We start from the raw sequence: 15,626 nt of genomic DNA, 5'->3' as shown, positions 1-15,626 counted from the left end.
GGAAGAAGAGGAAAGGAAGATGAAAATGTAATATAGATTGTCTGTAAAGAATATATAATGTAGTTGAGGGACTATTGCCATAGTATGCTGTGAAGGCGAATGAATATTAATAACAAGTTACATTATGATTAAATCCAGTTACATTTTATTTGGATTACTCTTACAGTGTAGAAACAGAAGTGTTTCCATGACATTTGCTTTGATTTGTTCCTATTACTGTACTGATCACAAAACTGTCTTGTTTATTTCAGAGTTAATGGTGAAGATGTCAGGCTAATGTTATGGGACACTGCAGGTCAAGAGGAATTCGATGCAATAACTAAGGCCTACTATAGAGGTGAAAATATCATGTTTGTTGTTTGGTAGTTGGGGTTTTCTTGGTCTGCACATCTCTAAAATATTTCCATATCTTTGTATGAAGAATTTTAGTTATTTCATGTGTGTGCAAAGCATGTTTAGTTCAGCTTTTTCAATTCTTAAGTATTTTTTCTCTTTGTGCAAGTTCATTGTCTTAATTATGTCCACTTTATGCAGTAGTGCCCTTTAGAAAATATTGAATTAAATGAGACAAATGTTTGCACAGAAAGTGGACAGAGTGTAAACATTCAAACAATCAGGTGCAAGTGTATATTTTCCCTCTAAAAGTGTTTCATTACTTCTGTGAGACATATTTGCAAATATTCCAAAAACTCTGGATGAGGCTCACAGTAATTAATCCAAGGGGGGGAAATCCACCAGCTGTCCTAGAAAGACAGTTCACAGGGCACAAGAGTTCTTTTGCTAGTGCAGTCTGCCTCGAATACATTGAAACAAGAGCAGTAACAAAAGTGTATTTACTTCATAAAATAAACTGTATTATTTGTAGGCAGCTTATCCATTTAACCGGTTACAAATTACATACTTAAGCTTTCTTTGTTTATAATTTAACAGTGGTTCTGTAAATATTTATTTTTGTTTGGGTTTTTTTTGTGTTTTTTTTTATGGGAGAAATACAAATGACTTGGCAAAGATTCCACTGTTCAGTTCTTGCATACTAATCACCTGAGATGGGGGGAAAATACACTGCTATGGTATAAAATTACCTCATGTGGAGATAAAATAATGATTATGCCAAGCTGTTTCAGGGTGCTACAGTCATAAGATTGTTTTATGTTTCATAATCAATTTGCTAATCAGTATGGCTTTTTGGTGATACTTCTTGTTGTTGCCTGTGATTGATGATTACTATTCTCTCAGAAAAAGATCTTTTCACGTGGAAATAAATAATTTACAGCTGACAAGTTGAGCATACGAATTTTGGATGGTAGTAGTTGATTCTCTTGGAGCTTCCTTTTCACTGTCCTGGCCTTTGGTCTGCTTGTGTGCTTTGCTCTGCCCAGCTGTTTCAAGCCAAAGACTTTTTCTCCTAATTACTGGGACTAATAGGTTAGAATATGCAGCGTTGAGGGGAACTCAGGACTACACCTACTGGCCTCACTTAGCACAAGTAACCTGCTGGTTTAAAAACAAAATTAAAAATTTGCATGAATATCTTGAAATCTTGGTTATGACTCAAGCCCAGCATAGTACTGTTAGATCTCTGCCTTGGAGTTCTTTGTACAGAAGTTCTTTAAGCACAGTCAGCCTGTGCACATTGTAGCAGCATGATGGATGTACAATAAATAGTTGTAGGTGTCAGATACAGAGACTGCTCTGCACTAGACTTTGGACGAGGAAATCGGAAGAGCCTGGAGTGCAATTTTGGTCTAGCTTCAAACAATCACACTGTGATAGAATCAAAAAGTCAAGCTTACTTTGGAAATGCCAGGCTTTTATTGTTAATAAGGGGAGGACACCTGTAAGATAGGTCAGATAGATGCTGGCTGTTCATTTAAGGTGTGCTTCTCCCACAGGTCACTGTCCCACTATCATTGCACTTGGGTTTATGTACTCCCCTGGGACTCTGTGTATTGCCAGTGCTCACTCATGAATGCTTCAGAGCCTGGCTATGAGTGTTGCTCTTCCAGGGACCAAATTCATTCTCTTGCAGAGAAAGAGAACTGGAGATGACAGTGGAGTTGTTGTGTGGTTTCCTATATTCAGGCAAGTGTGTGCAGCCAGTGTAGTTGCATGCCTGCAATCACACAGTGCAAGGAGCACAGCAGCCTAAATTCAGAGCCAAAGGAAGCACTGTATATATTTAATAATTTTTTTTTGTATTGTCCCATGCATCTTCTCAATTTCTATTGACTGTAGTCAAATGTTTCTCAAAGCAGTATTTGATCATTTCTTTGTGCATGTGTCTTCTTCCTTCTACTACCACTGGTGTATCTTGAAGATACTTGCTAGGTTTTTGATGGAAAACAGACATCTTGCTCATTAGTGTGTTACTCAGTTGCTGATTAGTCAAATTGTCAGGATCCTCATTTTGTTGCAAAATAGTTCATTCTTCATAATCAAGCCTTCATAGGATTGCTTTCGTTTGCATTCAGTAACCCCTTTTGTCTGTAGCAAATATGATAATGGAAGGCCCTAGTACAGTTATTTTAGATACTGTTAAGGAGACATTAAATCCTGTGAGCCTGTTAAAGACAGCCAGGATCCACAGAAGTTAAAACATCAGCAGTAAACAAGAATTTCTAGATGATGATACTGGATTTTAATATCAGTGTGAGATTGAACCATCAGTTTTATAGGGAATATGTGCTTTCTGTCCTAGCCTGGAAAAGCTGAGGCAAAGTAGAGTGAAATGAGTAGGGTCAGGTATAAAGCCCTATGAGAGTCCTCTCATGGCAAGGAATTTCCTTACACTTTCTATTACAAAGGCTTTGTACCATTATGAAAGGAAAAGGACATGGTTATGTAGTCTATGGGGATAGGATAGTCTGCTGAGACCAATTCAGCTGACAAGCTCATGCTTTACTTGAATTAAATAGCACTAGTCTCTACGTTTTTTTTCTGAATTGCTCTAGGTATAAATATTATGTCAGTGATTCTGCAGGCAGTTGAAGCATTTTAAAATACAGAGGAATTATCAATGCAGTAATTGCACACGGTGTCATTTTCTTCAGTACTTTAAAGTAGCTTTTTGGAACAGCTTCTTACAAAAGAACTTTAAAATATTCATTGAGAGCATCCTGACCTGTTGTGCTCCTGTTTGACACTATCCTGAGCCTTTGCTGCTGATGCCTGTTGTTGTACATAATCTGTTATATGAGAGGAGAGGTGGTATTGACTCCATTAGCAGTGGATGACTGAGATAGTAATGTTACTGACTCTTGAATGCTGTCAGTGCCTGCATAAAAAAGGTGTTTACGTGGCTAAATTCTAGGGTTTGTCTTCTTTTTTCCTCCTTAGAACTCTTAGATGGATATTATCATTTCTTAAATTGTGTGTTTTCAATAAAAATATTGAGCTTTTAGCAGATATATTGAAGATGAAAAGAATTTGCCTATTAAAATTTCTGCCCTGCAGTACCCTCTGTTAAACTCTGTTGCCATACTAACTCCTGACCATACTGAAGCACACTTCAGAAAGATCACAGCTGATACTGTTTTGCATTTAATCTGAGAGGAAAACTACTTTTGTCTTCTCTTCTTAAATAAGCATCTTACAGAGTTACTGGGTTAGTTAAGTCTGATACTTATGATCCAGTGATTGAAAACTTTGGCAGATGTTTGGAAATACACGATAATATGAGTGTATAGAATTTGTCTTAGTTGATGACACTTTGTTTTACTGTTATTTGTTGTAAAAATCTTGAAGGTCCTCAAAAATATTTCAGTTTGATTCTTTATTAAACCTTGTCATATAATTCCCTTTTGAAACTAATATGGACAAGCTGAGGTATTTTTACTCTCCTTGGCCACTGCATTCTACCTGTACTATATGTAAATTGAATAAAGTCTGATGTAGTATCTTCTCTACCTACAACATGCCAGGGCTTTTCCCTCTAAACTTACTGTTACTTGTGGCAGCATTCAGAAGGAATGGGTGGAAGGAGAAAGATGAAGTGAAGGTGTTCTAGTTTGGCAACTTCACAAAGCATTTCTTGGCCTTGAAACTGAACAAAGTGATGTTTACAGATGGTGGGAGTATTTTAATAAATGCTCTCATCTCCATTAAGCTACTTTGTGAGATAATAGGCAAATGCAAACTAACCTGCTTTGGAAACAATAATGAATTTTACACCTCTGTCACAAGAATTGCATCAGAATAATTGCATACCTCAGAGTACAGTGTGGACAGTAGGGAAAACAAACAGAGTTTTACAGCACAAATAATAGGGGAAATTATGGAAGGCTGCATTGCTGCTTTTTTACTGGTAGAGATTCAGTTGAAGTTCATAGGGCAGTTCTTATTGTTTTGTATAAAATCGTACCAGAAAAGTCTTAATGTGCATGTGGAAGAGTGTTAAAGAGCATAGGAAATCCTTCTGAAAATAGACTCTGAACTTGGCTTTTAAAAAGTTAAATAAAAGCAAACTTGTGTGCTTTGTGCCAGAGAAATAGAAAGATAAAAAGAGTACAGGAATCAGGGATACTTTGTGAAACTCAGAGGTAAAATTCATACTGATGAAAAATTTTTCATGCTATATGATATTAATGGGAGATGTTCACCACAAGATTATGCTAGATTCTCAAAAACTCTCACTATCTATTCCTTTCATACTCTGTTACTAAACAACTAGTACATTGAAGGCATATAAATAATGACATGTGCAAAGAAAAGCAGTTTCTGAAGAATAACACAGGGCTACTGGACAGTCAAAAGACCACACACTGCTATTTCAGCTGTGGAGTACCTTCTCAGTATCCATGGAGTTTTTTAACTATTGTTTATTTACAAAACTGTAACAAAAGGTTTTGTGTAATTTATTGTACTGCTCTGATAGATTTATTAGACTATCTGACAGTATAAATTGGAATCACATTTATTTTCCCCAAAAAGCTACTAACAATTTATTTGAAATAATCACAACTTCATCTGAATACTTTTTAAAGTTTTCTGCTTTCCAAAATCCAGATTTCTGTACCACAAAGAATAATGTGAAATGTGCTCTACAGATGCTGCACACGGGAAAAAGTCTGCCTTCTGGCCTCTGTTAATGTGTCTGTAAAACAGCAATAAATTAACCTTCCCTTCCCTTCCCTTTTTCCAGCCTTTCCAGACCTCCTCCTGTTCCTTTCCCCTGCATACACTCAGTATTCTGGAATTAGCTTTAAAGGTAACAGACCCATAGTCATCATAAAGATGGCTGTAATGATCAAAATAATATGGCAATGAATTTTCATTTAGGGAATCTGTGACTAGTGGTTTGACACAAGCTGGTAGTAAAAGTGCATGTTTGTGGGAAAAACTTTAAAAATCTCTCATATTTCAAATACATTACAATTTTTTTTTCTATTGTTTATTGGCTAATTTGTATGTATATGTATTTGTAATTTATTTGTGTATTTCTAGGAGCCCAGGCTTGTGTTCTTGTGTTTTCTACAACTGACAGAGAGTCCTTCAAAGCAATCCCTACCTGGAAGCAAAAAGTTGTGGCTGAAGTTGGAGACATTCCTACAGTTCTTGTGCAGAATAAGATTGATCTTCTTGATGACTCTTGCATAAAGAAGTAGGAGTTCTATTGTACTACTTTTAAAGATCAGTAGGTGCCTCCTGTATACACAAGTTTTAAAAAAAGAAGTCTGTGGGAGTTTCTGGTGCAGACTTAGAGTGTCTGGGTTGTCCCACCTGTGTCCTGCATTTAGACGTGCCCTAGAAGCACATGGTGTGGGTGTTGCTGCATGAGTGTAGATTCTTGGGCAGATGTGCTGCAAAGCTAGGAGCCTTCTGTTTATTTCATGCTGCATTCTGAAGCCAAAAGTAATAAAGGAAAGACATGAAAAGATTGGTTCTGGCATAATATGATTCACATCCTTTTTTTTCCCCTAAAAATCTAAAACTATAGATTTTCTCTCCTGTTAAATTTCAGTTACTTTTAAACTGCTGTGCACCACTGAAGGCACATTGTCTGTTTGGCTAGTGAATGCTTGCTAATATTCTTTGCTTTCTTTAATTCGTTTTTTATTATTCATTTTTATCAAAACATTGTGACTCTATAGAAGTACGTATGTGGTAATATTCTCAAACTGCATGGTGCTGAATCTTCCTTGCTGTATTTTTCTTTACAGATTTATTGTCAGTTCATTCTGCCCTGGTGTATGTGACCAATTTCATTCTTGTCATAAAATCAGCTTAACAAATGTGTTTATTTACCACTGCATTTCATGTAGAAAATAGTGCATGATCAAGATGATCATTCTCCACTTCTTCAATTTCTATCATCTTCCCGAGAGATTTAAATTATTTCTTCTTTTTTTGTTGTTTCCTGCACTGGCTTTCTTTGTTGTCTGTTTGCTATCATTGATGGCATAAATCAGCTTCTACTACTTCTGCAAAGAATTCTGAGGATTTTTCAAAGGAAAAGCAAAATTGCATTTGAACTCCTCCTTTATTCATGGTATGTCACTTAGGTTTGGTTCTCAGAATACTCTGCCTCAGTAATATAATTTTTCTGATGACTTGATTTTCCTTAGGGAAGTATTCATAAGTTTCTTAAAGTTTAACATAAGTTCTTTTTCACTTCACTGAAAAAAGTAATTCTTGATTTCGTCTGTGCACTCATCTGATTGCATACCATACTGCTTCATTAAGATATGCTTAAGGATTAATTTTTGTTGTTGTTTAGAGTTTGCAGTGATGATGCTGTTAATTACAGCCTCCTTCCTTTTGGTTTCACCAACACACTTCTTTGAACCCTTGGGAAGTTTTATTTAATGAAGTCAGTAAACACTGGAAAGAATTCCTTTGAGTCATAAAGAAACTACATATAAAATACCTTATTTTTATAGTGGAGATACTGTAAAGAAATTAAGGATTAGGTATTTTTTTACTGTCTTGAATTTCTCAACCCACTTTGCCATGTTTAACTTAAAACAAAGCATTTTGTTTACAAGAATAAATGCTGACAATTGAACGAAATAAGGACTTACAAAGCCATCTTGCGTTGTGCAGTGAGGAGGCAGAAGCGCTGGCCAAGAAGCTGAAGGTGAGGTTCTACCGAGCGTCGGTGAAGGAAGACCTGAACGTGAGCGAAGGTAGGCGGTGCCGGGGGAGGCGTGTCCGCTCCTGCCGCTGCTCCGTGGCCATTCCCCGGCTGGAGCCCGCTGCTACCGACACATCCTCGCATGCTGCTGGCAACCCTCTTCATCCTCTTCATATTCCATAGCAGCACGCCTTAAACACAGCTAAAATTGCCTGCTGTCAGTGGGTTAGCCCCATTTCTTTGTGCACATCTTTCTCTTCCGCAAGCACACACAGCTGCGAGGTTCACCAGTGCCACTGTGTTAAGGCTCCTTAGTCCTAATGACTGGCAGTAAGCATGAGCTTTTAAAACAAATACACGTAGCTCAATTATTGCAACGTAAAAGTTGTTGAACAGATTATTTTGTAATTACTAATAGTTAATAAGTAATTGATAGAATCAATTATTTTATATTTTAGTTATATTTAAATAAAATACATTAAAATATTGCATCTCTTGCAGTGTTTTGTCTGCTGGTGATATTTTAATAGTTTCTAAGTACCGCTTTTAACATACTTAATTTCATAAGAGTAGTGTTAAAATTTTGAGTCTGTCTTTTGTGGCCTGGGTTTGAATAATCATATATTCTTGTTTAATTGGTCAAGATTTATAGCGATATATTCTTGTTTAATTAGCCCTAATTATATATTCTTGTTTAATTAGCCCAGATTAATAGTAAACTCCCTGTTTCTTCTCTATTAACATCATTCACCATGGGAAAAATCTAGAAGAGAAAATGTAATACTGTTTTGTATCATCTTTAAATGAGTTGAATTACAAATGTAAATAATCATAGCACATCTAGGTTCTGAAAATTCTGCTTTAGTTGTATATTTTTTCAGATTCCCTAGGTCAACTTTATATACACCAATAGAAATGAGGGTAGCATTAGTTAATTAGAAAAACCTTGTTGCCAAGTTTTGTTAATAGACTTATTTTACTTGACTACTGTTTTTTAAGGCTTCTTGCAAAATATATATACATTAAATCCCTACATAACTGTAACAATTTCCAAGTTGCATTAATTGAAACATTTGGCAATATGTGTGTGCCGTTTTTTTTTTTATATGAGCATTGAGATATTTCTGCGCAGGACTTCAGTACTGCAAACTGCAAGAGCTGGGCAGACACTGGAGTGACCTGGATTCTACCCAGGCACTCAGGCTTGCCCAGAATCACTTACCAGGTTGTGCTAAACCTGGGGTGTGAAGTGCACTTTTGTCACCTTGCAAAATTTTGATATAATGGCAATATGATGATGATGATGATTATTATTATTATTATTAAACATTCTGTGATATACCTTTTTTCTTTTTTAACTTTCCAGTTTTTAAGTATTTGGCTGATAAATATCTTCAAAAGCTCAAGCAACAAACAGCAGAAGATTCAGAAGTAGTACATACAAGCAGTAACAAGATTGGTATGTATACTATAATAAAAAAACCCCTAGAAACAGTATTTTGTGCCATCATAGCTTGTGGTCTCATCTGTTTCCTTATGGAATTAATACAAGGTGAATCAGTCTAATTATTACCTCCCTATCTTAGGATATCATCTCTTTTTGTAAAATAACTTTGTGACTCTTTAAAATTACAAGATGGTCAGACTGATACACAAAAGTTTCTAGCTAATGCTTAGCAAGTGCCCTTTTACTGAATTCATTTAAACAAGATTGTGCAAGGATTTGAGAAGGATACTTGTTGGGTTTTTTTAATGTAATTAGCATTACATAGTGTTGCTCATCTCGGTGTGGACTTAGAAGACTCATGGGGAAAGAATCTGGCGTGTAATCAGAAGGTGTTTGTAAGTTGCCTTCTGTAAGAAAACATTGAACTTCTATAGTTCTTCTTTAAAGCGTTTCTGAGTCAGGTATTTTTTTTTCCATACAGTGCTCCCTTTTTATTCTGGCCTTTTACTTGCCTTTATATCAACAAAGTTTCTGAATTTTAAATCACCGTGTTTTTCTTCTATTATGTTACTCAACTAACCACAACTGTGTGCAGTTAGTAACATACATATGCAGGTGAGTGCATCTGCTGCCCTTTAATTACACAGAGGCATGCTAGCTTTAAATACTGCCTGGTTAGTAATTGCAACTGCCTCTACTTCCAATTTAGCTGCAAAATTGACTCAAAATAGATTTAAAAACTGGTGTATACATTTGAGGTCTTCTGCTATGACTTAGCAGGTGTTGCATCTAAAGTGTTCGTGTATTATTCTGCAAGCAGTAAACAAATACAAATACTTCTCTTGTCTGAATTCTGTAGGTGTTTTTAATACAGCTGGTGGAAGTCACTCCAACCAGAATTCTAGCACTCTTAATGGTGGAGATGTCATCAACCTTAAACCCAACAAACAGAGGACCAAGAAAAACAGAAGTCCTTTTAGCAACTGCAGTATACCTTAGACCATTTTTGGAGGAAATTAAGCAACTCAGAGAATTGGATGAAGTTGTGCAATTGAATACAGAATAAAGCCAGCTGTAGAGGTATTTTTACCGGTGCTTTAGCAAATCTTGTGCCTCCTAGACAGAGGGTGGATTTTGATGAACTTGCTGATGCCGTGGGTTTGTTGTGTGGCATGAGACACCTGGTGGCGACACACAGAACCGTGGCTGCCTCGTGCACTTTGTACAGAGTAGGTGAGCTTTTCCTTTCTCAAGGAATTACTTACAGAGCTATGAACTAGGTATTGCTGACTTGCAAAGCACATTTAATATAAGGGTAATACTTACACGTATAGGTACGGACTGTAACTCTATGGCCCAAGGTAATGTAGCAACCTTGCAACTATATTTCAAAGAAAATACTAGAATTGGTTAGTCAGGACACTAACAAGATAAATGAAGAGCAAAAATACACTACTTCGTTTTATGCCTGACCATATTAATATTCTGCCAGGATTCTGTCAGTCCTGTGGGTGCAAGATCCTTGCATTGTATATCTGTGTGTGCTAAGGTATATATGTAAACATTTGGGATGAATATCTAGGCTTGGTTCCAATGTGTACGTTACTTGGAGATCAGCTAATGATCATCAAATAGCATCTTCTAATTGTCCTTTAAAAATGTTGCATTTCAAATGAGGCTTTCCAAGCTGCCACTGTGTATGTTTAACTTGCTATACTTCGGGCCTAAAAGCTTAGACTTAAAAATGTGTGGTGCCAAAAATGCTCCTTTTTACCTAATGCTATGCTACAGATGTTTTGTAAGTTTGTTTTTCTCAGTCTTAACAGGTTGAACAAATAACACTAATAACTATCCAGAAGGAACATATAATCATATTCTTGTTCAAATTGATTGTTGTATCCTGTGTCATCTTATGAAAAAGGAATTTTCAAAGTGGTGTTACAAAGTATTTATTGTTGAAATTTTTTCATAGATACCATAAACTAAGTTACAGGGATCCAAAAAACTGCAGCTGATTATATTAGGGAGACATTCTCGAATGTTGTCTCAGATTTAAAGTTAAGGAAATCTAATTCTGCAAGATGAGAGACATGGCAAAAAAATTTCAAAGTGCTTCAGTAATTTTACAGAACTGATTTAGACATTTAGGAGCCCAAATTTAACTTCAAGGTTATTTGGGCTAAGGCTCCTAAATCACTAAGGTGCTTTTAAAAATGGTAAGCAAGATACCTTTTATTTAGCAAAAATGAACACTTTATAATCCTCTTCAAGAGCATGCATGCCTTTTAAAAACTATCCATTTTGTTTACATGATTTTGTATGGTATGATATAATTTTAACTTTCTAAGATTTCTACAAGTCTGCCAGTGACAAATGCAAAATCTGCTGCTTAAAAAATCAGAGTTTTAATAGTTTTATAAATGGTGTATGAGAATGAAAATTGGTTGAGTGATCCTGTATATTTTTGAAGGAAGGACTTTTCACTATGTGAATTCATGTAGGAAGCTTGACTGACTTTGTTTCTGAGTCAATGAGTATGAAAACTGAAATGTATTCTTATTCCCACTGTCTGCAGGGAAGAAGTGAGTGGCAAGTTATGCACAAACACTAAAGATCTCTGAACTCTGTATTTTATGTTTACTGTATTAGGCTTTCTACCACGTACCACAGTTTCTTTGACAAGCTGTTAGAGATCTCCTGTTGCTGGCAAGAAGGAGGGTGCTCCATCCCTTTTGCTATTGCAACAAAACTGTGTGTTCTTCACCATAATGTTTCCTGTGTTTTCTATTGGATAAAGGCCTCTATTTTTTAACAAGTGCATTTAATCACTGTGTGTATAAATGGAGTCAAGTCCTATCTTTCTTAGCAGTTTAAAAAGTAAGAAATAAGGTACTTGGGATAAGATAATTGAACATCATGGGGCCACTTCACAACTTAGGGGAGAGTGTATGCATGAAGAATTTTGACAACTGTTTTTAATATGGAAACTTTTGCATTTCACTGTCTTTCTACAAGTTTCATGGATTTTATTAATTTTTCATGAAAAACAAACAAATCCACAAAGTGTTTGAAACATCTTTTTTTTGCCTTGTTTGACTTGTACAGCGTATTGAAAAGCAAGTCTTTATTGTGTCTAATGGCAATTTACAAGATTTTATGTTATACTGTAGCACACTGTACAATTAGTACAGGTTGTTTGTATTTACAGTATGTCACTATAAACTACTGCTTTTAACAACTCAGCAGTCTTTTCATAGGTGGAGACTTGACAGACTTGATAGATTTAAGATATATTGAAATGTAGTATATATATTTTAATGTAGGAATAGTTACATGAAGCATTGGGTAACAGCGAGTTTTCATTTTACTCCCACCCTAAATCTAAAGTGGATCTTTCTTTGTTGAGACCTTGCAGTGCTTGTTCTTTAATATGACTGTGATGGAAACTGCTCAAATTAACATCTTTCTGGGAAGTGCCCTGCATGTACGCTACTTGAAAATTTTGATTCTTTATTTTACTGGGCTTGGTGTGTAGGTGTAAACCAGATGACTTGCATATTGCAGGAACCTTTAGGTATTCACATCACTCTTCAGTGGCTCTTCAGTGGCACTAACTTTTGCCTTTTGGAAGAAGAGACATGTCTAAATGTTGTCCCTCATGAATAATTTTTATTACAAATATTACTTCATTCTCCACTCAAAGAGTACTCATTAAAATATAATATGTTTTAGTAGCAAAACCTACAGGTGCAAGGCTGGTAATAAAAATGCTCTTCTCTTTGCATCCCTGCATGGTCAGTGAGGATGTGGCTCTGTTATGTCCATGGTGCCCAGGATTAAGAGCAAGAGATTCTCATGCCACATGACACAAACTTCATTGCACTCCTGTATTTTCTTTTTATATCTCTTGAATAGCTCATTGGCTGTATTATCTGGATCTTGCCACAATGCTTTGCCCTTGGCTGATAAAGCTACCACTAGCAGGAAACTCCAGTGATTGTTAATGCCTTAGTGAAACAGAGATCCACTAAAGAGTGTGACACTACAGCTTTGTCACTTCTGTGTTGTATCCATTCAGTGAATGGGTGTTCTCCCAGTACGTGGGGCATCGTTAGATGCAAAGCAGTAATGCTAGGGATGTATTTCCAACTGGAAATAGCAAATCTCAAAGTTGTATGACTGATCACACTAATTTTTGTGCTTGTGTGTGTGTGGTTAATTTTAAAAAGACTTTAAATATTCCACTTAGGACAATTTTGAAGCTTTCTTACTTTCAGTGTTTCTTAAGGCAACACTTTTGTAGTCAAAATGCCTGAATTACCACACTGTCAGTCTGATTTTCTGTTTAATTTTTATGCTTCAGTAAAATACAACATTTTATTTTCTTCATTATTGGGCTGCAGCACATCTGACTTGAAGTTTTCCTTCACAGTATTTCTGTAGAGGTGGGATAATCTAAAGAGCATTGAGCAGCTGAACACACAGCACTCTGGTGGGTTATGTGGGGTACATGCACAAGACTCAGCAAGGCTGCCCTTGAAGCTGTTCATGCACCCTTCAGGCTGAGAGCTCCAGGTGTTAACAGGTGAATGATCTGCCCTTCTCTGTGGGAGTTCATCGTGCAGCGAGCCAACACACACGCTGCTCCATTCCAGTGACACTACCTGAGCCCCTGCTGCTTTTCTAACTGTAGCCATAGACCTCTGGTAGAAGTTCCAGTACCTGAACACTAATTGTACCAAAATGAGAGTGCAAGGATGGTCCAGCAAGCTTGAATTCATCAAAACGCCCTTGCCGTCTTTTTGTAGGAAGCAAGAGTTGTGCAGATCTTCTTTCTAATGCACAAATAGTATTGAGAGAAGAAAATAAGTCTTTGTTAAATATGGCATACAAGCAGATAATCAAAATTATAGAATGAAAACCACAGCAATGCTTAGATTTAAGATGAAAGGTGCTATAATGGAATAAGAAACCTGCTAGTGTTCCATGTTGAAGTGTTCTACATGAGTCATCTCAAAGCCAGGTAAGTCCTAGTACTGAACTGGGCTCATTCTCAGGTTTCTAGTAGAAGGGTAATAATGATAAATCACTAAAGTTGATAAGAAAAATTAAAAATTACTGTGGACCAGGAGAAACACCATTCTCATTGTGAGGATTAAGATGCATTGTTACTAATGGCTTAAATGTAACTGGCTAAAAGAGGAAATGTACATAACTGGTTTTATCACCATCATGATCTCAAGTAAATGTAACAGATTTGTAGAAAAAAAAAGTCAACATACCATCAAACATACCAAATCCTCAGTCAGAAGAATCAGTGTTTAAAACTGAGTATCTTGTGTATGCTGTTCTGTAAAATCCCTACAAATTAATTCTGCTGTTCTCTTGTAAGTGACACTAGTTGGTTGCATCATGCAACTTAAAATGTTTGTTTGCTTATTGTTTGGTCTGATATAAGTCACTACTTTTGTGGTTATATTAAATTGTCAGTATATTAAATTTCAAAAATTGCTGTAACTACAAGCTGTGCAACCTCAATCTGATTGAGAAACGTGTGCTTGACTCTTGGGTGTGTGTTGCCAACAGCTGGGATCAAAGGCAGCACCTGAGAGCACTGGAAGGAACAAGTGTGGATGCCCCAGACAAACAGAAATGGTGTTTCTTAGCTCTTGCCTCTGATTTCTTTACCACATGGTTGAAATACAAAATAGGGATTGTTTTCTGCTCTTTCTGGTCATTTTGCTTTTTATGATTGGTCAGGCCAATACAGTGACAAGGTTTAAGTTTAAGATTGTAGACATTGGAAGTGGCATTAAAGTATTATTAATATATCCAAGATGCCTGGTCCCTTTTCTGAAAATAAACAGGTAAATAGTCACTAGTGATTGTTGGCTGGGGGTTTTGCATTGTTTTGGTATTTTTTCTCCTTTTAGTAAAGCACAAATCAGCATTTCTATCTGCCTCTTTACCCAGGTATGTGAAGAATATCAGAAGTAACACAGTCCTGCTTCCTCTTTCATGCAGTTTTGAATACAGAAAATCAAAGTGTTTGCCAATTATTCCTTATCAGGGTGTTAAGCAGTGGTTTAGGCTCATTACAGAGGCATTGGACTAAATGACCTTCCATCAGTCCCTTCTAACCCACCTCTTCTGCAATTCTGTGATAGCACAAGTGCTATAAAAATAAAAATGCTTTTAGGTATCAGTACAATGAAGAGGATCTAAGAGAGAAAACAAAAAGGCTTTTTGCCTGAATAACCTTATAATGGCCTTAAAAACCCAAATATTGAATGAATATTCTAAGAAACAAGAGGCTATGTTCAACTTAAGTGTTGCATAGCACAAGTTCTGAAAACAATACAGATTGTGTATTACTGTGAAGGGTTTTAATACCGTTGATTAGCTGGAAGATTTTTTGAAGTGGAATTACAGAATTAATCTCAAAGCTGAAACTGGACTGCATTTGAAGCACCCACCTGAAGTGCCATTTCTGCAAACTAAATGCAGTGACAGTGACCTCATAGCAGCTGGTTCCCAAGAAGCACAGCTCTTGGGTTTTCTTGCAGAGCCCCTGAGGCCATTCAAGGCATTTAAAACCACAGGGCTGGCTGTGCAGGAGCCTGATGTGCAGGGTCTCCGTGGGCTGGTTCCCTCAGAGCATCCAGGTGTGACACTGCAGCTGTAACACCCTAGGCACTGCCACCAGGCAGCTGTGGTGGGTGGCATCACTCAGACCCTTGGGGCTCCCTTCAGCTGAGCTTTAACTGCTGGTGGCTGAGCCAGAGAGCACCCTGCTCCCCTCCAGGCACCGGGCACTGCCAGCCTTGGGTGAAGTACTGCAAGACTGGCCAGGCTGCAGGGCAGGACAAAATTCCAGGCACACCCTAAAATCTGCAACTTTTGACCCACAGCCACAGAGCTCAGTGATGATGCACAGCAGTTACTGTGAGTGAGAGAGTGGAAGATAAAAAAAACCAAAAACCACTCACACAAAGAGGTGAGTAATGCTGGATGTACAAAGTACCATCCTTGACAAGACACAAACATGACATTTGCCAGGTGAGAAGTCAAAATGTTTTGCTCTGTGGCTTCATAGATGATGCAAAA

The 15,626-nt window shown here is 36.9% G+C and overlaps 1 protein-coding gene across 7 annotated transcripts in view; it reads left to right on the top strand.

Annotated features, from left to right (window-relative positions):
- RAB23 (RAB23, member RAS oncogene family) overlaps positions 1–14,036 on the top strand; it is a 41,497-nt gene extending 27,461 nt beyond the window's left edge. For 5 of the 7 annotated variants that reach the window (XM_064412256.1, XM_064412253.1, XM_064412254.1 and 2 more), the window contains 5 exons: positions 252–337; positions 5,443–5,599; positions 7,042–7,124; positions 8,439–8,531; positions 9,379–14,036. In XM_064412256.1, the coding sequence (XP_064268326.1) occupies positions 252–337; positions 5,443–5,599; positions 7,042–7,124; positions 8,439–8,531; positions 9,379–9,518 (559 nt within the window). In that variant the 3' untranslated portion in view covers positions 9,519–14,036. Of the gene's footprint in view, positions 1–251; positions 338–5,442; positions 5,633–6,407; positions 6,488–7,041; positions 7,125–8,438; positions 8,532–9,378 lie in introns of those variants that run through there. The other 2 variants (XR_010358236.1, XR_010358237.1) reach the window with 2 other exon arrangements.
- The last annotated feature ends 1,590 nt before the right edge of the window (positions 14,037–15,626 follow it).

The sequence above is a fragment of the Passer domesticus genome, chromosome 3 (assembly GCF_036417665.1).
Source record: "Passer domesticus isolate bPasDom1 chromosome 3, bPasDom1.hap1, whole genome shotgun sequence".
Lineage (NCBI taxonomy): Eukaryota > Metazoa > Chordata > Aves > Passeriformes > Passeridae > Passer > Passer domesticus.
This window is presented reverse-complemented; position numbering and strand designations above follow the sequence as displayed.